The sequence below is a fragment of the Equus quagga genome, chromosome 8 (genome assembly GCF_021613505.1).
Source record: "Equus quagga isolate Etosha38 chromosome 8, UCLA_HA_Equagga_1.0, whole genome shotgun sequence".
NCBI classification, from domain to species: domain Eukaryota; kingdom Metazoa; phylum Chordata; class Mammalia; order Perissodactyla; family Equidae; genus Equus; species Equus quagga.
Genome location: NC_060274.1, coordinates 94,834,646 through 94,861,111, shown reverse-complemented (window position 1 = coordinate 94,861,111; position 26,466 = coordinate 94,834,646). Strand labels below are relative to the sequence as shown.

Here is a 26,466-nt window from a genome sequence, read left to right as displayed (position 1 = left end):
ATTAGCATTATCCATTGTTGCTATGGGGACCAACTGGCGACGAAATCAGCACACAAGAAAATAAAAAGGGGAATTGATGAATTAAAAAAACACAAAACCTAACATTTCTAAGAAAATAAAGCCAATTCATATTGCCCATTATCAGGCATTTATATAAATATGTCTCATTACAATGAGACAAAGCCACATATAGATCTCTCCATCTTTTGAAGACGCATAATCCCTTCGCAATTCAGGGAGGGAAACAAAAACAAAATCTTTTTAAAAGGAAGAGAAGGAAGAGAAGGAAAAGTGGCATTATGGGCTTTTATTAAGTACAGTCAGGTAGGATGACCCCTAGGCTAGCGGCTATGTGGAAAGGATGAACATTTTGCCCAACTGGATTCAGTTTTGCAGAGTAAGGGAATTGGAGGGCTCAGGCAAGGATGACACACAGCTCTGGGGATTGAGGAAGGCAGAATAGATGGATGGCCTACTCTCTGTTTCTCCAATAATGAAACTAAGAAGAGACAGAGAGGAAGAAATACCTTGAAAATAAACATTAATTCTCTATGTAAACCGTCTTGCACCTGATACCAATTTCCCTTCTTCAAGTCTGTGTTCCTCACATTAGTTCCTAAGATTAAAAGCCTAGTGCCTCCCTATTTTCTTTTTCAACAAATCTCAACTTTTCTGCCTGCTTCTCTAGCTTTTACTTAATGTCTACCCACTTTCCTTACCCAATTTTATTTCTCACTGTGTTTCATATTATCTATGTCCTTTTTTCTTTTCATTTCTTGTTTCTTCCCTCCTTTCCATCTATTTAAATCCTGCCCAGCCTTCCAAATACTAACTTGAGGAAGAATTCCTACTTGGAGCTTTCCTCTCCTTGTCAGACTCACAGTGGATTTTCTCTTCTCTCAATTTACCCCATGTTTACATGCTAAATTTAATGATTTTTAACTGTAATCCTAGATGCCTCAGATCTCAAGGGAGTCTCACTGGGGACAAAGAGACAACCAGAGGAGATGGCTTTTTTGGCCTCCTCCCACCATCTTTAACCAAAGAAGCCCAGCTATTACAGGTTTTATATATTGGAATTTTGTGTAAGATAACGTAGAAATAGTGCCATCACTTAAAAAAAAGCTTGAGAAATATTGCTCTCTAATGTACCAATTTGTTACTTAATAAAATATTGTTACTGGCATTTCTGCTTTACATGTATATGTTTTGTCTCATAAATTATACTGGAAGCTCCTTGAAATTAGCTTATCTTTCTTTTCCCCCCTGTGCTCAGCTCAGTGCTGAGCCAAAGGAGTGCACTCTGTTGACTGATTCATTTTTTAATACATTCTGCAAATGATCTGGCAAAATTCATACTGAGGGGACATATACTGAGGAGAGTGACACAATATACTACCTCTCTGCATAGATTTCTGAGGAACAGAGGCCTTTCCAATGTCCCTCAAAAGAGGCTGGTAAATCAGCAGTTAGTTTGTGAGATTGGCCGAGTTTGGGGACATATAGCTAACTTCTCAATCCCATTTATGCCTTTGGGGTTTATATAACTCTTTGTACACTGATGCACAAAAACACGAACTGGTACATTTTGCTGAACTATATGCATTGCTAAGGCTTCATTTATGTTTTTATTTCGTTATTAAGAAATATAGAGCTAGTGAAACAATCATTGATGTCATTATTTCCTTCGGATTATAACTACATTTGAGATGCAAGAGGTTAGTTTATTGCAATTAAGGAGAATGAAGATAAGGCCACCAAGTGGAATACTGAACTGAGAATAAAGTGCCTTTGTCACCATAGGGCCCTGCTGTTCTTTAAGCATTTCCTTAAAAGGGTGAGTGAACAGAGCAGGAAAGCATGATAATATTGTTCCTGTGTCTAGTACAGGAGTAGAGTTGTGGTTTTCTTGAGTCATTGAGAGACAAAAACCCTTCTCTTCTAGCAAAAAGATACATTATACACAAGCCCATACTGTCTCTAGGAGAAAAACAACTTTGCCTGATTCCTTAAGTCTGTCAGGCTAGAACAGCAAACCTAGAATCTGGGGACCTGCAATATTCTCTGCCAGTGATACCCTCGGACTTTAGACAAAACATCTGGTACTTCTCTGCTTCTGTTTCTTTATCTGAAAAAGCAGTGATGCGCACTCCTCGAATGAAAGAGGCCTCTATATTCAAGCGCAGTGGCATAATATGGATACAATAATGACCATGAGATACAGTAAGACACTTAAGATATTCACCATTTCAGGCTTTGCAGTCAGTCAGTGAGTGCCCAGAGAAACAAATGAACAAAAAAATATTTCCTAAGCACCTCACTAGAGTGTCTTAGGAGCTTGGCTAGCTACTGGGCATAGAACAATGAGTAAAACATCGACACGCACAGGGAGAACACTATGTGAAGGTGATGGCAGAGATGAGGATGATGCACCTACAAGGCAAGGCATGCCAAAGACTGCCAGCAAATGACCAAACGCTAGGAGAGAGGTATGGAACAGACTCTGCCTCACAGCCCTCAGAAGGAACCAACTTTGCTGATACTGTGATCTCAGACTACCAACCCCCAGAACTTTGAGACAATAAATTTCTGTTTTTTAAGTCACCCAATTTGTGGTACTATGTTATGGCAGCTGCAGCAAACAAATATACTCGCAAATGTGGAATGGAGCTTCTCCCTTGAAATGCCCTGGAAAGGACATGAGTACAGGATCTAGGAGGCCACAACCACACAGAGTGCAAATCTTCCTCACTTCCTTCCCTCTGCCTGCTCTTCCTTTTTTTCTCTTCCTTCCCCTGCTTGCAACCCATGTGAGAACTCCAATAACAGAGAAGAGTGGTTGGAACTCAGCTAGCAGTCTCTCTCACCTTCACCTAGCTGCACTGGCTATCAGACCTGATGGATCCCAAAGCGAAGAATGGGTCGACTGCTGTCAGCGTCATGGGGTAGAGGTGAAGGGATAACTGAATAGAAGAAATGAGGACTTGAAGAACCCTGAGCCAAAATGACTGGAAGAAGAGTAGTCACTAATCATCACAAAGCCAGGTAGAGGAATAAGTTTCTCATGAAGAGTATTTGTAAGGAAAAAAAATTGTTTTGGACACTGTAAACAGAAACATTTACTCAAAAGATATATAATTTGAGCTTTTCTGTGCCAGTAACTAGGTATTCAAAGTAGAAATAAAATAGGATTTGTGCTACCTTTCCTAGGTAATAGTGGGTGGAACACATTACATTTGTGAAAATTGCTCATAAAAGCCTTTTGAAATTTTTTTCTAATCATATAAGTACTTGCATATTAAGAGGCTTTAAATTACTAAATTATAAAAATTATTTTTAAAGCATATATCAAGATTATAAATAGAAAATGTAGATTAATGGCTTATGAAACATATCAACTAATCATATGACCATCAATTCTAATCTAGATACTTTAATAAAATTAGGCAACTAAATGACATCATAAATATAGAGATTGTCAGGTGTCTTACTAGAGAGAAGTAATAAAGAAAACCATATACATATATGATTATTAAACAAACCTCATCTGATTAGGGAAAATACACCTGTTCTCCTTCTACTCTATCTCTGTATATATTAATTTATGTCTAATAATTTTTCTGTTTTAATTCTAAAACAGTTGAAGTTACTGGTACCCAGAATGTCAGTGAGTCCACCTTGATGAATAGAAGTATATTATGATAAAAAATTACAACAGAAAAAAACTATTTTGACCCTCAATAAGTTACATAAACAGAGAACCTAGAAGGAAGAATATCTGTTATGAGAAATATGGGTGAAATAGTCAGAAATATAAATATCCATATATTCCAATCAGGTTTAAGACCTCACTCACTGTCACACGAAATATGTCTTATTTGCACAGAGACCTTTTTACAGTGTAAATGTTTCTAAAATTGCTTTTTGGGTTTAAACTTAAAATATTAGATTATGCTTAATTTCTTTTTCTTTCTTTTTTTTTTTTTAAAGATTTAATTGTTCCTTTTTCTCCTAAAGCCCCCCAGTACATAGTAGTGTATTTTTAGTTATGGGTCCTTCTAGTTGTGGCATGGGGGATGCCACCTCAGCATGGCTTGATGAGCAGTGCCATGTCTGCGCCCAGGATTCGAACCGGTGAAACCCTGGGCCGCCGAAGCACAGCGCGCAAGCTTAACCACTCGGCCACGGGGCCAGCCCCTGTGCTTAATTCCAAAGATGAAACGTGAATAGTCGTTAGTGAAAGAGGATTTGTAGAATTTCTAGGGTCACCAAAACTTAAGGTATTTACCATAGCACTCACAACTATTTTAGCCTTTCCTTCTAAAGCTTACTGCCAATTGTACAACAGGGCTGCTTCATTAATACTGACTCACCAGGAAATTCCCTTTCCCTTCTACACTTTATTTACATGTTCAACTATAGAAGGAAGAAAATAGAGATTACTGAGCCCAAATTTTTAAAGGTTACAGGAGACCTAGAAGGGTATCTAGGTGACCCACACTCTAAACATTGAAAAAAACTAAAGCCCAGAAAAGTTCAAACACCACTTGCCCAGATTAGCGCCTGGTTCCAGCAGAATCAAAGAACAGTACCTGAAAACAGCCCATCAGAACAGATTTCAAGAGATTATTTATAAGCTAAAACAAAGAGTTACTGCTGATATTTGTCTTTTTTTTTTTTTATAAACTCTGATGCTGGAAAAATCAGCAAGTAACTCAAAAAAAATCTTGAAATAGAAGAACAAAGCCTCACAACCGATTTCAAAACTTCCTAAAAAGCTGTAGTAATTAAGACAGGGTGGTACTGGCACAAGAAAAGATCAATACAGATCAATGGAAGAGAATTCAGAGTTCAGAAGTAAACCCTCAAATTTATGGTCAATTGGTTTTTGACAAAGATGCCAAGACAATTCAGTTGGGGAAACAACAGTCTTTTCAACAAATAGTGCTAGAATAACTGGATGTCCCTAGGCAAAAGAATATATATACAAAAATTAAGTAAAAATACCATTCATTCAAAGCAGATACTTAAAATGAAAGTGTGAGAGAATCTGTGGTGTGGTATAACGATAACACACTAACAGTAAATAGATCTAGGGGTTTCAATGACAGTGCTGCTGCTAAAAACTAGTTGTGTGACTTGTGCTTTTTGCCTCGTAATTTGCTTATCTGCTAAATGTAGTTGACACAGGTGATAAAATGAGATCAAGCATGGAATGATGCTCTAGAAAATACGACTTGCTAATGATGTGGGGAGGACTATGGAGGGAAGCCAGTGTGGTACTGGCTCTGCAAGGACAGTGTTCTCCAGTAGCTAAGAGGCAGGGAGAAAGAAGATGGAACCAGGGGAGCCTCAGCTTCAGCCTTTGACATACAGCACACAGATGTCGAATCCCATCCATGTGGCAAGTGGCAAGTCAGGAGTAACACCGACATAACTTACTGAGTATCTGAACACAAAATACAAGTGCAAAGTGTATTGCAGTCACAATCCCAATACAAGAGCTGAAATCAGAAACTGATAATGAAAATGAAGCATTAAGAAGAGGAAAATGCTGGGTTACCTTTTGGGTGGGGGCAAGGAGTCAGCAAGACATTTCACAGAAAAGGTGAAGGTCATATCTAAACTAAGTCTTGAGGAATGAGTAGGGGTTGCATGGTAGAAATGCTGAGAAAAGATATTCTAGGCAGGGAGAACACATGAATTGGTTAGACTGGTTAGATGATGATAAACTTTCTCAAAATATGCAGTGATAATGGGAGTGGATTATCCAAGTAACTTCAGGCTTTTAGAACCACGAGCCGTCACCCTGAAAATTACAAGGTACTCCACTGATGACAGACAAAACTTCAGCGTAGTGAGATTTATGTGGTAAGAACTGCATCACTACATTCTGCACTTGGGCACTGCATAAAACATTTGATACACAACTGCTCTAACAACAAAAGTGCTATTACAGTGCTATTCAGATTCAGGATTCAAGGGGATCTTGAGGAAAGGACACCCCAGAGAGCAGTCAGTTTCAACTCTTATCCACCCCTTGCAATGCTTAGATTATCATCAACTAATAATGTGTGCTATTATTAGTGCACATCAGTAACCTCAGAGAAGTGGCCTCACTTCTCAGTTATTCGTTTGTAAGCTGGCTTTCAAATTAATTCAAATTAGGCAAATAACCTCAAAATAGGTACTGGAGAGGAACACTTGAAAATTCAGAGCATTATCCTACATGGATTTAAGTGTTAATCCACAAACTATTTCAGACAGACTATTTTGTTCTAATTCTCCAAATGGACGCATCTTATTTGATTTCACAAGGTTTCCTCTGTTGTCTAGTTGACACCTTGTTCCTTTTTCTTGCAATTCATGTTGTCTTCACCTGAGACTTTAATCCCAATTACACCGACTCCCCAACCCTATCTTAATTCCCCAGATCTCATTATTCACTTTTTAAATCATCTGCCCAGTCTTTAATACATGACACTTACGGGACAAAGGCTTTGCAATCACTTTAGTTAAGAGGAGAAGATTTTTTTTGGTGGCTGTCCCTGGCTGCTGCTGCTGTTTTCACCAAGGGAGCTAACTGGATAAAAACAGCAGAAAACCTTAAAACTGATACCAACCTTCTTTCCTAACGGGGTGGAAGCTATTATCCTGTTTTTTGAAATAATAGACTAGATTTTTGCCCCCTAAATTATGTATTTCAAGCAAATATACTTGATATTAGGAATGAATACACAAGAAAAGTTGTACATTGATCAATTGAAAAATTCTTTGAATTAGGAAAGTTATATGGTTGTCTTGATCCCAATACAGTATGTAAAATAGTACCCTGCTGATGTTTGCTAACTTTCAGAAATGAAGAGAGATATCATTCACGTTAAAGAAAATTTAAAGAAAAAGAGTAAAAACATTCATAGGAAATGAAGTAATCTATTATAATAGTAAATTATCAAAATAGAAAAAAAAATAGGGTAATGGGGAGATGGGAAGGAGCCAAAAAACAATCTGAAGAATTGCAATCCATCGTTAGGACCAGACGGCATTCATCAGAGACTTCGGCAGTAACTAAGCTACTTAAAAAAAATGCAGTTTATCACCAAAATGAAGTACTATAGTGGAAGATTAAATACCTCTGAAAACTGGCTAAGGGTGACCTTGAACTTATCAGTTGTGCTAAACCAAAATAAACTATTTGCAGTAGATATGTATGTAAGTTTTCAGCAAGAGAAAAATTATAGCAACAAACCAGCATTTCCCCTTTCTGGTTTATCAGACTAAACTTCACCCCAATCAACACATCAACACTTTAAAATAGTTTTTAGTTTTGCTATACACACTCATATATAATTTTAAAGACACACAATCACTCTGCCTCCCAATTGATGTGGGGTCTTCTCTGAAAATTCCTAGATTTACAGAAAATCTGGAGCTTGATTAGGAGTATCTGATAAAACTCGCCATGGATCAAAACAAAAATTCAGAATTGCAGGGGTATATGGCCATTTTTAATTATGCAAAAGATAAACTTTGAAATTTCTTAGAAATAATTAAGAAAAACATAAGTTTAAAAAATTTACTTTCATCTAGAAAATTAAATTTGAAAGTGCAGATTTCCACAGGACAGTATCAAGTGAGCACTCAAGGAACAGACGTTAACTTCTCCATCTGTGCCTCTTAGATTATTCCTTTAATGTGGAGCTTACACCTGAGGAGTGGTTACAAGTAAGGGAGAAAAAGAAAACCCTCAGCTATTTCTATGGCTGAAAAGCAGCAGGAGATTAAATTAGCGGGAGCCAGGCAATGAGGAACCTTGAATGAGATGTGCTTTCATTTTGGGCTTCTTCCTATAGGCATAGAGAAATCACAGCTGGTTTTTGAGCTGGAAGGATACATGATGGTTTACACATTTTAGTAAGACTTATTTAGCTTGGCATCACAGTTTGGACTGCAGAAGGAACGTGCTCTATTAACAAGTCTCTGGACTACCTGCCCTGCCGCTATGCATCTTCACATTAGGACTGCTACAAGGCTGTTTCTATCCAGCAAATCTGATTCATATTGCTCATCCTCGTAAAACACTCCCCCCATCATGTAGGAGTTAATCCACTTTCTTTTGCATGGCCCACAAGCTCCTTAATACAGCCCTTACCCTGTTCTCGAGCCTTGTCTTCTACTCTACTGAGTCATCAGAGGCTTTGATAAAATGCAGGTGTAGGGCATCTCCAAGCCTTTCCTCAAGCAGCTTCCTCTACCAAGAAGGCCTACCCCACCCCTGACCACCTGGCAAAGACCTGTGGCTAGTTATCACCTCCTCGTGAAGCCTACCCTAACCTCCCAAATAGGTTAGAAGCACAGATGACAGTTATCTCGCTGTTTCAGTGTCATTCTTTTATTGCACTTCTGCATTATCTCCTTCTAGTAGACAAGCAGCACCTTCAGGACAGGAACTTGTCTGCTTCTTTTTGGTGCCTTTAGGACCTAGCACATAATTAGTACTCAAGAAATGCTTGCTGAACTCAAGAGCTAGGGAAGATCAAAGCGTCCTTTTTGATCTGGAAGGAGAACTGTCTGTGTGCTCTCTTCTTTTTAATTCGGGAGATTCTGCTAACTCCTACTAATTGTTTTTAGAGACCATTTGGCTTGATGGAGAACAAAGATTCAAATCTGTGAAACATCCACATCCACATAAATAAGGGCTTGAACATTGGGCAGTTTCTTGGTTCTTATAAAATGGTTATAGGTGTAGTCTTTTATTTCATCTCCCAATACTTCTCTCTGGAGCCTGAAGCTTTAAGCAGTTTCTGAAACGTCCCTGGATGAAACTTGGCTCTTTTTTTGCATATTGTTTTTATGCAAGCTGTTACTCTAGGCTCAGGTACTCTGTATCCGTCTACATGCCTGCTGGAGTCTTTCCTAGTCCTCTTACTTCTTCCATGAAGCAAACTATGACCACCACTTTCAAGCAAATATTTTCTCTATCCATTTACTCAGAGTTTAACCTAGTTACTGGTATGTGTCTCTCTTCTCCAATTAGACTATAAGCTCAAAGAAGACAGAAACTGTCTTATGCTTTTAAAACATTTCCCAAAGTGACTTATCCCTATGTCACTCACAGATGAAATATTTTATAGATATTTAGATTAAATGATAAGTGACTGACAGTTTAAATGGGGAAGAGGCTAGTCATACTACAAAGGATACAAGACCACCAATCAGTAAATCCAAAGATGATCACTTCATGCAGGATATCAATATACCACTGCTTAATTTATATGTATAACCCTTTACATTTTATAAAAACATCTCCTAAATATCCCACTATTACCCTGCAAGATAAGAAAGATTATTATTTCTGTCTTAGTTATAACAAAACAGGGTTCAGGGAGTGTGATTTATTTAAGGTCACACAACTAATACGCAAACCAGATTCTTCTGTTTACAAATTCAGTGTTCTTCGCACTACTCTATACTCTTAATCTTGATGAGACCAAATTTCAAGGGCTGTAAGCACAAAGGATACACTTATAGCTATCAGTCAATAGGCAAAAGAACTTAGCATGTATTGTGTACAATCTGAGAACCCTAAAACAATAAAAGATAAGGAGAGTAGAAAATAACAGTGATGGAAAAGCCCCAGCATAAAAAGACTACACTTTTTTTTGTGTGAGGAAGATCAGCCCTGAGCTATCACCTGTGCCAGTCTTCTCTTTAGTATGTGGGATGCTCCCACAGCATGGCTTGATGAGTGGTGTGTAGATCCACAGCTGGGATCCGAACCTGCAAACCCTGGGCCACCAAAGCAGAGTGTGCAAACTTAACCACCACACCACTGGGCCAGCCCCAAGACTACACATTTTTTTATTTTTTTCTCCCGAAAGCTCCAGTACCTAGTTGTGTATCCTAGCTGTAAGTCATTCTAGATCTTCTGTGTGGGATGCCGCCACAGCATGGCTTGATGAACAGCGTGTAGGTCTGCACCCAGGATGTGAACTGGCAAATCCCATGCCAACAAAGCAGAGCAGGCAAACTCAACCACTTGGCCATGGGCTGGCCCAAAAGACCACATTTTTAATAAGCCCTAACCAAATCTTCAGTGGTGACTTTGTGGAAAGAATTTAATATTCATGAGAACAATAAGGTTAATGCGTACATCCAATGTCCATAAAGTCAAGCAGCAGGCACTATCTGCTATAGAAAGCTTACAAAAGAATAAAAAAGGACCACCCCAACTCACATAAAAACACGCACTCACCTGTGTACACACCCCTTGGCCAGATCAGAAAGAAGACTATCTGGAAATAAGGGAATATCTTCAAATATGTAGTGGATTGAGGGGTGACCCACAAGCGATATCAACACTCGGAATCTTAGAATGTGACTTCATGGGTCTTTTCAGTTGTAATTAAGTATCTTGAGGTGAGATCATCCTGGATTAGAGTGGGCCCTAAATCCAATGACTGAAGTCCTTATAAGAGGCAGAAAAGAAGACAAAGAGACGGGAGAAGGCTATATGAGGATGAGGCAGAGATTAGAATTATGCTGCCACAAGCCAAGGAAGACCTTGTGCCACCAGAAGCAGTAAGGAAGGATCCTTCCCTAGAGCCTTTGGAGAGAGTGTGGCCCTGCTGACATCTGGATTTCTGACTTCTAGCCTTCAGAACTATGAGAGAATAAATTTCTGTTGTTGTAAGCCACTTAGTTTGTGGTAATTTGTTATGAGCAGCCTTCGGAAACTAATACAGTATATATTAGTTGAACTAGTAGAATTAAAATTTCTCTCTCTACAAAGTGGGATTCTCCTAGATAACTATATAGTATAATATGAGTAAGAAACGTTTTTTACAAGGAAACGTTTTGTTGTTTCTACAATGAAACTTGTAGCTTATTCAGCCTATGGTTCAGGAATGGCTTCACATAAAAAGTGACATTTAAGCTAAGATCTGAACTATGAGTATGACAACCAGAAAGAGACAGAGAGGAGGTGTATATTTATAATGAGGGTTGCAATATTTACGAAGTATAACTTATGAAGGATATAAGTTAAAAAAAAGATGTTCACAATTATACAAAAATATGTTTGAGTTTCCACAAGTATGTATGAATTTCACAGCAGGACAAGGATTAGCTAATATTAATAATGTTATAATTATTATTATTATTATTTTTTTAAAGATTTTATTTTTTCCTTTTTCTCCCCAAAGCCCCCCGGTACATAGTTGTGTATTCTTCGTTGTGGGTTCCTCTAGTTGTGGCATGTGGGACGCTGCCTCAGCGTGGTCTGACGAGCAGTGCCATGTCCGCGCCTAGGATTCGAACCGATGAAACACTGGGCCGCCTGCAGCGGAGCGCGTGAACTTAACCACTCGGCCACGGGGCCAGCCCCAATGTTATAATTATTTTTGATAACTACCCATAAATAAGACGAATTCAGAATCTGCTTCATTAATGTATTGTCACAAGGGATATCAGCAAACATGTAATTTGAGAAAAAGATGACAAGACAAAGAGAGCAATCCAGTTGTCTCACTTATACGCTGCTGGCCTAAATCAGTCTACTTTGAAACCACATTTAATGTAAGTGAGAATCCTGAAGAAATGGAGACTTGCCAGTTGGCTCTGAATACTGCTAACTAGAACTGAATAACAATGGCTCCATGAATCATTTCTAAGCTGTTTAAAAAAGCCTTTCACTAAAAAATTCCTCTATATTCCACTCGTTGTAGATTTTACATCAAAGAGATGCCTGGATTCATCATTTCATTAACAAACAGTAATTCCGAAACTCTGACGTTTCTGACAATGATGCCACACGCAGGCAATTAAAAAAAAAAACGCAACTAACCTACATTCTTGAAGTCAATGAAAGCTGATAGAAGAATGTGAATTAAATTTTTATAACCTTAAATAATGCATTAAATAGCTATGGTTACCTGACTTAACAAGAAACACAGGCTTGAGTGCTCTGGAACAGCAGGTCAGAAATTGGATACTTAGGAATACTTTCCTGTTTTGTCATTCAATATTCAATTCTCAATTCAAATGTACTAAGGAAGAGGTATTAAAATAAAGAAAAAAGACACCAATTTGAAGAGTAAATGTTATATTATGCTAAAGGGGTAGGTTTTGTTTATACAAATATTTATTTCAATGCTACCTTGGACATTTTCAAAAGAACTCTTGCTTTTTAGATTTAATGGGGGAAAAATGCTCCTTAGAGGATGTCACATCTCCTTGAGACAGAACAAATGGTTATGTTTGTTGTTTTTATCTTCTGCTTAATAGTCTACACTTATTTTTTACTCCACTAAGGGCATGAAGTAAAATAGGAAAGCTATAAAGATGAATGACAATGGTTATTATTACAGACACAGGGTGAACAATCTCTTCTTGAAGATGTTCACATATGGAACTGTTTGGGAATGTCTAAGCTCTTAATAAATACGATCTGTTTAAGGGGAAGATGACCCTGATCAGCATTTCCCAAATCAAATTCCATGGAACACTAGCATCCCATGAAATGTTAACAGGGGCTATTTGAGAAAAAGGTAGTGTAGTCAAATATTTGGGAAACTGCATATAATATTTATCTCTTGAACAGTCACAAAAATTAGCATACTAAAATTCTGAAGTAAGGAACTTACGTAACTTTATTTAACCTACTATTTGCAAATTATTTGATCATAAAATCCCCTTTGTGTAAAAAGGTATCATACTTTTCTGTCTTATAATTCTATGGAGTCCTGGAATACTGTCCTTAAAAACATAAACGGCATACAAAATTTACATTAGCCCTACCTACTTTAGTCACATAGACGAATAAAAGAAACAAGAACACAAATTTTTATGAAAATATATCAAAGTATGATAGCAAAGAAATGAATTTCTTTCCAGTCCATCACTTAAATGTTTAGTCATTTTTAATTCACTTAGGCTCTAAGAACACATAAATTTGTATGATTGGATTTACTCTGGGTTTTCATGGAATGAAAGGAAAACAGGATTGTGCTCTATTTATAGAAACAAGTATAACTACTGATACTTAAAAATATCATATTAATAGGGGAGAAATTATTAACATTATAACTTAATCTGTTCTGTCAAACTCTAAGATGTTTCACAAGGAAAAAGATCAAGAACAGGAATCTTTGCAGAATCAAATTCCATGTAGTCTAGGAGTCATGAAAAAGAAAGGGTGTTATCACCTTATACTTGAGAATTATATTACAACTGGCTGATTATTCAGGATTAATGAGCTCAGGGTTAGGAGTTCAGTGGCCATATGGGCAACTGTAATGAGTTGCCTGGAGCTAAGACCCTGCCAGTACTGCCAATCAGCATAGTAGGGGTCTCTAAGCCCACTGGTGGTTTGGCTCTGCTCCAGCAGGGGACCACCTTGAGCCAGTGATTCTGCATCAACCCAGTCTTCTTGGCTTCATCTCCACCTGGGTCTGAGATGCCAGTCACTGGGCATGTGGGTAATTTCTTGGAACCAAGCCTCAACTTGTATTCCTTTTCTAGTAATGGTGTCCTCAATCTATTGCCCTGATTCCATAAACTGTCTCACTTGATGCCTCACCCTGAATCCATGTTCCTCTAAACTTGTTTCTCTCAGGCTTTTAATGACTTGAGTCCTGTCCCTAAAATCCAGTTAACTTGTGGTTGTGTTCCTGCTCCTGACAAAAACTCTCTCCTAGACTAAACTTTAGTCAGATTCCTTTGAACTCTTTTCTCCACTAGGCCTTGCCAGACCTGCATAGTCCAGTTTTAGCAATAAACCTGCTAAATCAGTTTAGACAAAATCCCCCACCTTCCACATTGACGGGATTCCTCATTCTCTACTATCCTCCAGGCAATAACACCCTGGCCTGACTTCAGTAAGAATCTTATCAAGTCTGTTTAGCCAGAATCCCCCTGATGTTTCCTCTCAGTAATTTTCTATCACCCAATCTCCCCCACCTCCACTGCTCCCAAATGCTCTTTGGCCAAAAACCCCCACCTTTCCATGTTGTATACGGAACTGAGCCCAGTTCTACACTGAGGTCTCTTTCACTCTATTGCAAATAGTTCCTGAATAAAATCTATTTTTACAGCTTTAATTACCGCCCAGCTCTAGTTTTCTTTAACACTATCCACTACCAGATCTCTCCCCCTGTCTGTACCCTAATTGATGGCTGTCTTATCTTTACGGTGTTTTCTGCCTGCAGTCAGCTAGGGCCTTCCTCATGTCAGAGCCCAGGTAGACCCCAATCTATCAAAGACAGAATCTTCATATACAATCTGCTCTGTCCCAGCATATTTTTCTAATCTCAGGAATTTCTTTACAGGACTGAGCTATCACCTGACTTCATTAACAAGGGCATATTATTAAAGTCTAGTGTGGGTCTTCATTATCTCTTGCTTTGGCAAATCAGCACATTGCGTGAAAGATGACACGTATGGAGCCATATTAAAATAGAGCTAGGGCAGCCATTTCAGAGGAATTGCCTTGCATATCTTGTCTTCTTTATCTTCCAAACTGGACCAAATCACCAACATTCCAAGAAGTTAGTAAGGACAAGACTATCACGTTTGTAAGGACTGATGAAATTGGACTTTGTTGATAACTGAGTATCTAACCAATCTACGAAATACAAACCCAATCTTACCTTATCTAACACCAATGAACTCTTCTTTAATACAACTCACCTCATCTTCCTCCCTTTTTTTCATAAAAACCCTGAGCCCTTCTCCTGTAACTGGGACACTATTTGGGTTTCTATCTGAATCTGTGCTCACGGAACTGCAATTCTTTGATCCCAAATAAATGCTTACCCTCTTCAAGTGGTTTCTGTTTTTTGTAGGTGGACAACTGTTACCCGATTAAACTATGATCTTGTCATTTTCTTCCCTCAAACCTTCAAGCCCCATAATCTGCAGAGTCAGGGTCTAACATCTGAGACTATATGATCTAGCTTCAATTTAACTGCTCCCATTTACCTACCATTTTCTCCAGGCAAAACGAATTGCTTTGTTACTTGCTTTTTCTACTGCTCCCTCCCTTTGCCTAGGCCTGTAAGGCTTTTCCTTATTTCTGCATATCCAAATCTTACTCAGTTACAAGGCTCAGTACCAACTGCTGGGCATAATCTTTCTTTCCTTCTTTTTTTCCCAAGTTTTATTAGCTTTTCATTTAACTTACTGCTCTAATTTTTCTCCCTTTTACTATGGTTATTGTTAAAACATGACTCACTGGCTCGACAAGTCTCCTTCTCTCTTTTTTAATTAGATGGTATTTATTTACTTATTTTATTGAGGTATAACTGACAAATAGCATTGTATTAGTTTCAGGGGTACACACAATCTCTTTCTTGCTCAACTGCAACTTGACCACTCTGATGGTCCCTTACACTTTCTACCTTATAATATAGTTATTTGTGTACTTCCCTATTTGGCCAGAAGATACTTGATGGCAAGAACTATCTTGTTTTCATCTTTGTTTTCTACAGCATCTAGAACACAGAACACAGAAGCTTGCACATAGCAGATGCTGAATAAAATTTTCTGAATGAACAAAGTCTCAGTTCTATTAACAGCTCTTTCAGATTTGCACTGTTTATTAAGAAATGGAAAGATGAGGGGATGGGGTGAGACAGGATGCACACTAATATCTATCTATATGTCATCTATTGCGGTGGTTCTCCACCAATTTTCTAACTTGATACACCTGATTAATGGCTCTCACATGTGCAACTAATTCTTAAGGGCCTACCCAGATATATAGTTTTTCTTTTTACACAGACTCTGGGATATGTATAATATGGTCTCCCTAGCTGTAACCCTACCTTCTCTTTTATTAATATTTGGAAGACACAGTTGAAAGGATGCTAATATAAGTGAATTCTCTCATTTACAAACCAGGAAGTCTTAACCATGACTGCAAACAATTTCTCTAAAATCAGAGAGTCAGTCAAAAGCAGAAGTGGGATTAAAACCTAGGTCTTCTGACTTCTTGTTCAGTGAGCTTTCCCCTAAACAATTCTTTTTATGATCACTGCTGCTGGAAAAATAACTCAAAGTCCCAGTAAATTACTAGCATTACTTTCCTTCATGTGGGTACATATTTACAATGCTTTCAAGAGTCATTCATCAACTGGTTTGTGAGAAATTCTAATAAGCTTTCATACTCTTTTTCACCTTCCTTTCCTTTCCCTCCCCTCCTCCATTTGTGGAAATTAGTTGTATGGTGCTTCAGCAAAGATAGCTTGATTGATGTTATGTTACTGTTCAGCAACACTTCCTGCTATTAATTGCTTTATAATGGTAATTACGATTAGCGGTACAAGATATTTTCTTTTCTAATTGGCTATTACTGGGGAATAGCAGCTTGTTACATAACAGAAGATTGTGTTAAATAAATAACCACAATTACAATTCCGAAGTCTTTCTCTTAAAAAACAACTCTCTCTAAGTTTTTGGATAAAAACACTAAAAAAAAAATTCTTTTAAAGACAGGGCCTCTGTAATTACTTGGGGGAGGGTTTATCTTTCAGTTAAGAAAAAACACGTAATGAGGACAGTGTTAGGGAAACTAGGAGAAGGAGCATGCATTTCCTTTCTTTTAAAAATAAACACATTTAAAAGCTTTACTATGCTCGGCAACTCAGTCAAAGCATACAAATTACGGTTTCAAATGTATCCACTTCTTCCCACACTGTGATATGGAAACAGAAAGGACTCTCCAATTAGCTCTGGTAAACTATGAATGCTGAGGCCCATCAACTACATTGAAATGTCCCCAGGGATAACGCCAGGGTTCTTCATTTGAGCTCCATACAGCACCAAGCATGGAGCCAATCCACGGTCACCACTAGACCAACACCAAATGCCAACACAGTATGGCACTGTTCCAGAAGATGAGTTTATCCAAAGGTGTATGTGACAGAGTTTACATATTATAAAATCAGGGATATGCCTTGATTCAAACTCTCATGTTGATTAGTCTGTAATCATTTTAAAGTCATATCCAGACTTTTGTAGTAGCCGTAGCAGCAGCTGTCATAATGAGGTCACATGATGTGTTCAAGGTCACACAGGTTTTAACTGATAGCTACCTCTAAATCCAGTTTGTCCAATTCCAAAGACCCACCACTGCCTCTTGTGATAAACCTTTATCATCAACATCTTTCATCCCTATATTTTCACAGGGCATCAAGGTTTACAGAATGCTTTCACATTTACTGCATATTACTCAACTTCCCAATAATACCAGCAAGGTAACTAACTGTAGCATTTTTATGATCAAGTTGAAGCTCAAAGAGGTTAACTGATTTCTCCCAAGTTCATACTGCCACAAAGTAGCAAATTCAGGATCAGAGGCCAGGTTTCCTGACTCCTAATTCAGTTTTTCCTTCCACACATTCTTACTCAATGTATTGATTAATTTAAATTACTATACATGGAGAAAGCCTAATAGTATCCCACGTTAGCTTATATCATTTAAAATATTCTACCACTTCTCAATTGTTGACCCCTGCAAGAATGAAGCAAAGAGTTAAGTCCTGTTTAATTCTAGAAAACCTTACTTGGTTCCTAGAGCTAAATATATCACCCAACTCCAGTTGGCTATCTCACAAATAAATGGCACTGGTAACAAAGAGTATAGGCTGAGATGTAAAGAGAGGCAGAAGATTGATCAGTCAAATGCATCACCACTTCTGGAAAAAGCTGCCCTGCTCACCTTTGGCTCAATGAGGTCACTAGAACACACTTGTTTCAGCAAGAGATGACAACTCTTTAAGTTACTGTCAGTGAAATGCCAACCCATTCAGACTCTGATGAGTTCATTAAATAAATCATAGCAAAACTGAACCCTAACTCTGTGGCAAAGTTCTCCAAGAACAGCTAATAGAAGCATTTAAAGAGTCAGTTGCTGGAGATGACAGTTTACGTACACTGCTTTTTTCTATACACCCATGGATTTATGTTTAGAAGAAAGTATGATTTTTATTATATGAATCTTATCAACATCATCTTCAGTTTTACAAGATGGGAAGTGTATGAGTATGTGTTGTGGAGGGTGACGCTATTCTTTTGCATGAATAGAAGGTCTATGTCAACACAATGAGAAGTATATGTAAACTCAGCGTCTCATACTACAAGTACCTACCAAATTCCTCAGCAGACACCTGGTCATGAAACGGAGAAGACATATTAAAGTTGTAGCACTCAAAATCATCACCTGTATCACCTCTGGCACACATGCCAAAGATGTCCCTACACCTATGACTGAAATAACAGTCACCATTTACTGAAGACCAGGCTACTATATCTGTCATTTCACTAATCATTTTAACATTTCAGCAAGAGAGACATGACTATTACCCATTTTACAGGAGAGAAATTGAAGTTCAGAGGTTGATTAACTTGCCTGTGGCTGGTAAGTAATCAGGATTTGATCCTAAGTTGGCCTGACCTCAACATGTACACATACACTCTTTTCTCTATACCATTTTTCCTTTCTATAGTAACACTAGCTTTAGAACATATTTATGTTTAAGGAAAGTCTGTTTCAGACCTCATCCAATGGAATTTAGTTACTATGAGACATCATTATAATAGTTAATAGGATAAAAGTTCTCCTTCAGTTACTGTGTGACCTTGTGCAAGCTACTCTTTGCACCAGTTTCCTCATTTGTAAACAAAATGGGGATAATATGAGTATCTATCTCAAGGATGTTGTGAGGATTAAATGAAATAAGACTTGTAAAAGCATTTGAAATAGTACCTGGCACCTGTTACTGCTCAACAAATGTTAGCTACCACCAGCATCATCATTATTACAATAGCTCCTCTTAATATCCTACAAGCTAGGTCCTGTGTATTTTTTATAGGAAAATAAAAGGGTGTTCTGGAGGAGGCCCCTTCAGAATCTTACACCAAACCTGGAAGACTAGGTTTCTGTAATTTTTTTTCATCCATGATATCCTCTGGCCTGTACCTTGCAAGGCCATCCCAATATGCAAGATCATCTGAGCTTCTTGCTGACTCAGAGTGTGGGTGTATGTGTGGGGAGCCAGGAACTGGATTTGAGGGGGCAGCACTGGGTAGGAGTGAGAAAGGGTATGGAAGATAATATAAAAGGCTTTCAGAGCACATAGTTACAGTACTAGTACAGAGCACCAACAGACACTGACAACCCCCAAATTCCAGGAATGCATGGGCAGCCTAAGCAGTTAACACCGACACATTCCTAAGCTTCCCCTGGGTTACACCACAATTTAGATTGCTTCCCAAGTGAATACTACACAATCAGAGAGCAGGGAGTTTTAGAGTTCAGTCAGGCATACCTTTCTATTGAAAGCAACTAATATTTATTGAGGTCCAACTTTATAAAAGGAAATATGTTGGGCTTTCATAAGTATATAATTCAATGAAATAATAATAACTCTGTGAAGTAGGTATTATATCTATATTTTCATAAATGTAGCGCATGTGCAATAAATCTGTTACATAACTACTAAATGTCAGAACTGAAATTTAAATACAGTTTTTCCAAGATAGCGTCTAGTCCTCTTTCCACTATCATGTCAAATATATAAGACTAGACTTAAGCATTAATGTTGGAAATAAGATGATAACCTGTGGAAAATTGGATAACAGCCATACAAGGATGGAAGACAGATTTTTTTTTTTTAAAGATTTAATTTTTTTCCTTTTTCTCCCCAAAGCCCCCGGTACATAGTTGTATATTCTTTGTTGTGGGTCCTTCTAGTTGTGGCATGTGGGACGCTGCCTCAGCGTGGTTTGATGAGAGGTGCCATGTCCGCGCCCAGGATTCGAACCGCCGAAACACTGGGCCGCCTGCAGCGGAGCGAGCGAACTTAACCACTTGGCCACGGGGCCAGCCCGGAAGACAGGTTTTAAGGTCTATGTAGCAGTTCATTCAGTTATGGGTTCAAAGTTATAAAGGACAGATTTGAAGTATTCTTTTATAAAATTTAATCATTATCTAAATAGCACTAAAACTTCATTCAATAAAAAAACTGAAAAACTACGCTAAAATGCTAACTATGAAGATGATATTCTGTATTTTCCAGTTGGTATGCATAACTTTCACAAGCATAAAACATCCACTCAGCTTTTTATTCTATTTCAATTCCTCTGCTTAAAATAGCTGCCATTCCAAGTACTCTGAATAAATTTCAAACAGATTCTAACCATTACATGGTTATAGAGTGTTTACTACATGCAGCTCTGATAAGCACTGGATGCATAAAAGTAAAATAAGACAATTCTTGCCCTCAAGAAGTCCACAGTCTAATGGGGTAGACAAAGCTGCCAACAAATAACTAGAGGCTGATAATGTGTGAAAATGGAGATCTGGGAAGGGAAGCAGGGTGACTGAAGATGAGGCTGGAAAAGCAAGTTAGAAGCTTAAATGCCACATGCAGAATTTGGACCTAATTGTACATGCATTATAGTTACACTGGAGTTTTCAAATGCAGACCCACAAATACATTTGTGTTTTAGAATGTGGATTAAAGTGGGGAAAATCAGTGTGTGAGATTGTTAGGAAGGTTTTGCAATTGTCCAGTCTAGAATTCATTTCTGGTCTAACATTCATTAAACACTGACAATGTGCTACGAACAGAGTCAGGCAGACAAAAACATATAGGAGGTTCTGGTCCCCAAGAGTGCAGTTTGGAATATGGGGGACACAGGTAACTCAGCAAAGATGGTGAAGGTTAGAAATAGAATAGTAGCTAGTGAGATAAAGAGAAAGAACAGGTTCAGAAGATTATTTCAGGCACAGAAAAACAAGGCACGGTAACTGATCAGATTCAGGACCTGTGGGCAAGATAGGAATCAAGGATTCCCAGGTTTCTAGCTAAGGTTTGATGCCATTTATTGAAATAGGACATACAAGAATGAGGAGTTGACACCACCTGCTACCCACATTTCTTCTAAAGACATCACAAATGAGTTAATAAGGTCTCCAGAGGAAAAGCATTATAAATCCAAAGTGGTATAACCATGATCATCATCTCCTAGGCATGCATTTGCAAGGAAAAAAGTTGACTCTGTCAGAATATTACAGCATGAAGGCACAGGTGAACAGTGTCAGAAGAAATCACCTCAGTTACACAAAATTCTGTAAAAGTACTGCCAATTAACAAACTATAGATGTGCTATCTTAGTGCTTTCTAACTAAAAACAATAAAAGAAAATAATACCAATAACACACCCTCAAATGTGAGAAATGTTGAGTCTATTTACTACCTGTTCTTAATTTTAGGGGACAACATGAAATCCTAGTTACTGTTCAAATGCATGGAAAGCAGTGTTGTGAAAGATAAGGGACTCTCCTGGAGAGGGATGGCACCTCAGAAAGTCTGTCAACACGGGTCCCGGGGAAGGTGCTGCACCTGCCTGCATACTACCCAGTGACTCAGTCTAGCAGAAATCTTCTAGAATTGCAAGTATTTCTATAAAAAGACTCCCTGGTCCCTTCTGTCCCAGGATATTAAACACGGAGATTGACATTTTAATTAGAGCTAGAGAGAAACCTCTTAAAAGAGGCAGTTTTCAAGAAATTAAGGATTTTACAGGGAAAGACATACTTGATAACCTAAGTGGCTGCTTAACAAAAAATATGAATGTTTTTAATATTATTTCCACCCAAAATGTGTATCACTATGTGATAGGTTATTAAGGAGATTTTAAATCATACCTTTACCTTATAAGAATGACATAAAAATCAACCATTAAGCTCTTCCACTGACTGCTACAAAATAGTGAGACAACTGGGCAGTTCTGAGCCAGGGTGAGGAATTTTTTTTTTTATGTTACAGATACAGCAGATTCACTGCTGCTCAGTACTTTTGTTGAAAAATGAGAACCCACAATAAAGCTTTCTATCAGTTACTCAGTTCAACCCAATAATCATTTAAACATTGGTCTTAGATTAGTAATTTCCTCATAGTTGGTGAGGATATGGGGAAAAGGACACTCACATGCTACTGGTGGGAATGTACATTGATACTCTTCAAGGGGAAAATCTGACATCTATTAAAGTTTTAAACATGTGTAACCTTCGGCCCAGCAATTCATCAAGAAATACACACCCCGGCGTGGGCCCCATGGCCTAGCAGTTAAGTTCAGGTACTCTGCTTCGCTGGCCCAGGGCTTCGCTGGTTTGAATCCAGGGTGAGGACACAACACCACTCATCAGGCCATGCTGAGGTGGTGTTCCACACAGCACAACCAGAAGGACCTACAACTAGAATATACAACTATGTACTGAGGGGCTTTGGGGAGGAGGAGGAGGAGGAGGAGGAGAAGAAGGAGAAGGAGGAGAAGGAGGAGAAGAGAAGGAGGAGAAGGAGGAGAAGGAGGAGAAGGAGAAGGAGAAGGAGAAGGAGAAGGAGAAGGAGAAGAAGAAGAAGAAGAAGAAGAAGAAGAAGAAGAAGAAGAAAAAAGATTGGCAACAGATGTTAGCTCAGGTGCCAATCTTTTTTTTAAAAAAAGAAATACACACCCAGCGGTCAAGTATATGTATATAAAGCTGTTCACTACAACATTACTGAAAAACTATAGCCACACTATATGTTCATTAATAGGGGAATGGCTAAAGTATGGCACATTCATATTTTGGGATACAATGGGTACAGTTCTTAAAAAGAAGGAAGCAAACTAATGTACTGATATGCAAGAGCATCTTTAACAGATCATTGGGAGAAAGAAGGTGTAGATCTTTGACCTTACATAGAATAATCCCTTTTTTATTTTTAAAAAATCTAAACCATACAGATGAGTGTCATATAGGAATACGTTGGAAAGTGCACCCACCAAACCCTTACCACTTGTTACTTTTGGACAGGGACTGTGTGGTGAAGGAATTTTCATTTTTTTACCTTACACACCTCTGAAAGGTTTGAAATGTTTATAATGAAAACTTTTATAATTTTAAAATAACTAATGATTTTTAAATGTTCTACAATGTTTTTGAAAGGCATACCCAATTTTCCTTTTTTATGAATTAATCTGTGAGATAAATTCACCAAAGATTTCATCTTTAGATTTTTAAACTCATAGCCCTCTGGAACTTTGAAAATCTGGAAAAGCTTAACACTGTAGTCTGTTACCATCACCTAAGAACCCACTACATGGCCAACCCAATAATGAACTGTCTAGAGTGTGGGTATAACTCAATATTTAACACAGGAGCCTACCAAAGACTTCTTTGGTAGAGGTATTGAAATAATTTCAGGGCCAGGGAGTTCCATTGATGACAAGTGGGAAGAAATTGCACTTTATCTCTGTGCTGCTGAGATGAAAATTTAAGATTAAACGTCAATTTAACCAAGAAAGTGGAAAGAAAGAAAGAAACAACATAACAAAACTAAACACCTCAAGGACTCAGAAACAAATTTAAGCCCCAAAACATGTCCATCAGAAAAAAGACAGCTTGCAGTGCTAAATGACATATCAAGGCAAAAAAAAGAAGGGGAGGCAGGCGGGATAGACTAAAGGTAAGAGAATGGAGCTAGGAATGCTAAAGACAACCTCTCTGCAGCTTTCAAAGTCTGGTTTTTGATCTCTACAGTGGATCAGAGAACAACTTGAAAGTCAAGTAGAGCCAAAGTAGCTGTGATGCTTTTCATAACCCCTTGAAATTTTCTCTGAAGCCACGAGTGCAAAACACCACTTCCTTTCCTCTTTCTCTAAGGACGAAGCCTGGGAAGATGTCCCAGGCTCCACATGCAATCCTGGAGAACGCCAGGGGCAGTCAACAAGCGACCGAGGCAGCGAGAGGCACACACTTCCCCTTCGGAGGCCGTTCCCGCCAGCAACTCAGCAAATCTGCAGAGCGCAGGGTAGTGACCAGTCTGCAACTGGAAATCCGCCCGAACCCAAATAAAACAAATCTCCTGAGGCCAAACCAAGCACACCGAGGCGGGGGAAGGGCACTTCGAGGAAAATGAGCTGCTAATCCCGGAGTTATAATCACACACGCGCGCGAGCCTGACTTGACCCACACCCACTCGGCAGCAAACGCAAAGCTGGGAGCTCCAAATGGAAGACAAACGCCCGAGGAACCTCCCTGGCTGCGGGGAAGGCCATTCCAACTCATTTTCTCTTACCTCCCTTGACAGTTCCCTCTAGTAGCCGCCTCCGACCCCACCCCGTCCCGCTGGGCCACGCTCGTGGCCCCCTCGCGCCCAGGTGGCCTCAGAGCTGGTAGGCTCCCGGGGTCCGCCCGGCGGTCACTTGCACTCCCGGCCCGAGAGAAAGGAAGACAAGCCACCTGCATCTCAGGGGCACCGTACTCACCCTCATAACTGACACCCCCGGTTCCGCTACGGCTGCCATCACTGTTCTCCTCCCCTCGGGCAGCAGCCCCCTGGGTCTTGGGAGCAGCCATTACGCGGGTGAAGAGAAAAGGGAGGGCCGCAAGGCGGGGCGGGTGCGGCCCGGAACCAATGGAAACGCGACTGGAGGAGAACGCCCCATCAACGCAGCGTTTCCTCCACGCCCACGCTGCGCCGTCACTCTTTGGGCCAATAGGACGTGGCGAGAGGACCCTAATCCCCGCCCCTAACCGGTAATGCCACGCCCCCTTCCAGGATGGAGAGGCCCAGAACTACAATTCCCAGCGTGCTGCGGGGCTCTGTGCGGGGTGGGCTGGAAGAGGCGCCGGCGGGCGGGGGTGCGCCCGAGAGTGCCCCGGCGCGTTCGCTTAGTTCAGTGAATCAGAACAATGACTGCGCCGCCGGGTCCTCGGGAGCGCGTCGGAGGACTGTGAACAGCCGCCGCCGGGAGAGCGGCGGGCGGCGCAGCCTCGGCCGCGCAGTGTCAACGCCGGGCTCGGGAGCCTCCAGTGCAGACCCTGCCCAGCGCCCGCAGCCCGCGCGGAGCCGCCGGGCTCCAGCGCTGCAGCCGCTAGTGGGGAGCTGTGCATTGTTGTGAGCCGGAGAAGGGGCGCGGGGATTACAAAGCCCGAAGACCCGCGATTCCGTTTTAGCCATGTGGATACCTACGGAGCACGAGAAATACGGCGTGGGTGAGTCTCCGCGGGGCGAACTTTTATTCCGCTCTGGCTGGAGCGGGTGCGCATTTCGCGTCCTTGCCCCCGCGTCCCTCTCGCTCCGCCGGGCTGGAAATGCCTAATCCTGGCATCGCGCTGCGGGTTCTGGCTTTGCCGAGCCAGCTCCGAGCAGAGGGGTGCGCGCCGGGGTGTCGCCCCTCACAGCTCGATCGGCGCTCCCGGCACCGGCTGCCGGAGTGCCGGGACGTCTGTGGGGAGCGCGTGGCTAGTCCGCCCGCTCCGGGCTCTGCCTGCGGAGTTTGGAGTGGCGACGGGGCGTCTATGTGTCAAGTTGGAAGAGGAGGGCGAACGCCGTTCCTCACCCTCCTTCCTCCTTCGCCAAAGCGGCGGGGTGACGGCAATGGACTGCAACGATTTCCCAGGGTGGAGAGGGGGACGACAACAACCGCTCAGAGAGAACACCCCCCAACACAGAAGGGAAGCGCAAAACCTTCCCTGTGGCTCCCATCAACATTCCCGGAGTGCGGAATGTGGCACGGTGCTCAAAAGAGCCGCTCTGACAGACCGAGCCCGGCCCGAGCCTCCCTCCTCCCTCCCTTCCCGGGTTTATGGGGTGTGTGTGTTGAGGGGCCGGGGGGTTGGTAAATTTCAACATCTGCGCCGCTTTGCTCTTTGGTCTTTGGAGGGCAACGGGTGTTTCAGCAGTGTTTTTACTTCTGGCCACCTTCTCGGCCCAGGGTGAGCTTGGTGGGGGTGGCGGTGGAGGCCGGCTGTGGAGTGATAATAGGGAGCGGGATTGGAAAGCCTGGGTCTTCGAGGCGAGGAGGCAGTTTTTAGGAAAGGAGTACTCTAACGCTGGCTTTCGGAGGAGAAGGCACAGGGTAGCGCTCGCTGTTCTGTGCAAAGGTGAACAACAAAGGACATTAATGTTGACTGATGAATACAGGAGTCTCCCTTCCTTTCCCTCCTCCCATTTCTGGCCGATTACAGTTCCCGTTTTTGTTGTTTGATTTCAGCTGGGTCGCCCCTTGACAGTTACTCCTTTTAGGGTTGTGACTATTAAGAAGCCGGGCTCTCTGACAAGCCTGCAGCGGCCAAATGTAATTGTAACCTCTCAGAAGGTTTAACAGGGAGAAAACATTACGGAATTTACTAACAGTCTGTATTTTCTGTAATGTCTTGTCTTGCCTATTGGCTTTTTTTTTTTTTTAACTGGGTGCAGATCTAGTGATTTAGGTGATGTGTAGGTATCCGCTTATATTCTAAATTTATTTCTCTGTAATTTAAAAAATCTGAAAAGCCTTTCCAGGAAGTCGTAGTCAAGGGTTTTGGTTTTTTTTTTTTTTTTTTTTTTTTTTACAACTTCGCCTGGGGATAGGACTCTGGAGTCCACTGAAGAGGCTGTATGATTGATTAAACAAAGTCATTCCCGTATT

At 40.3% G+C, this 26,466-nt stretch overlaps 2 protein-coding genes across 5 annotated transcripts in view; one reads left to right on the top strand and one right to left on the bottom strand.

The window, feature by feature from the left end:
- ZNF277 (zinc finger protein 277) overlaps positions 1–24,429 on the bottom strand; it is a 109,660-nt gene extending 85,231 nt beyond the window's left edge. The window contains exon 1 of one of the 2 annotated variants that reach the window (XM_046670475.1): positions 24,316–24,429. In XM_046670475.1, coding sequence (XP_046526431.1) covers positions 24,316–24,406 — 91 coding nt within the window. In that variant the 5' untranslated portion in view covers positions 24,407–24,429. The remainder of the gene's footprint in view (positions 1–24,315) is intronic. The other variant, XM_046670476.1, reaches the window with a different exon arrangement.
- A 263-nt stretch (positions 24,430–24,692) lies between these two features.
- DOCK4 (dedicator of cytokinesis 4) overlaps positions 24,693–26,466 on the top strand; it is a 432,596-nt gene continuing 430,822 nt past the window's right edge. For all 3 annotated transcript variants that reach the window (XM_046670233.1, XM_046670234.1, XM_046670231.1), the window contains exon 1: positions 24,693–25,045. In XM_046670233.1, the coding sequence (XP_046526189.1) occupies positions 25,009–25,045 (37 nt within the window). In that variant the 5' untranslated portion in view covers positions 24,693–25,008. The remainder of the gene's footprint in view (positions 25,046–26,466) is intronic.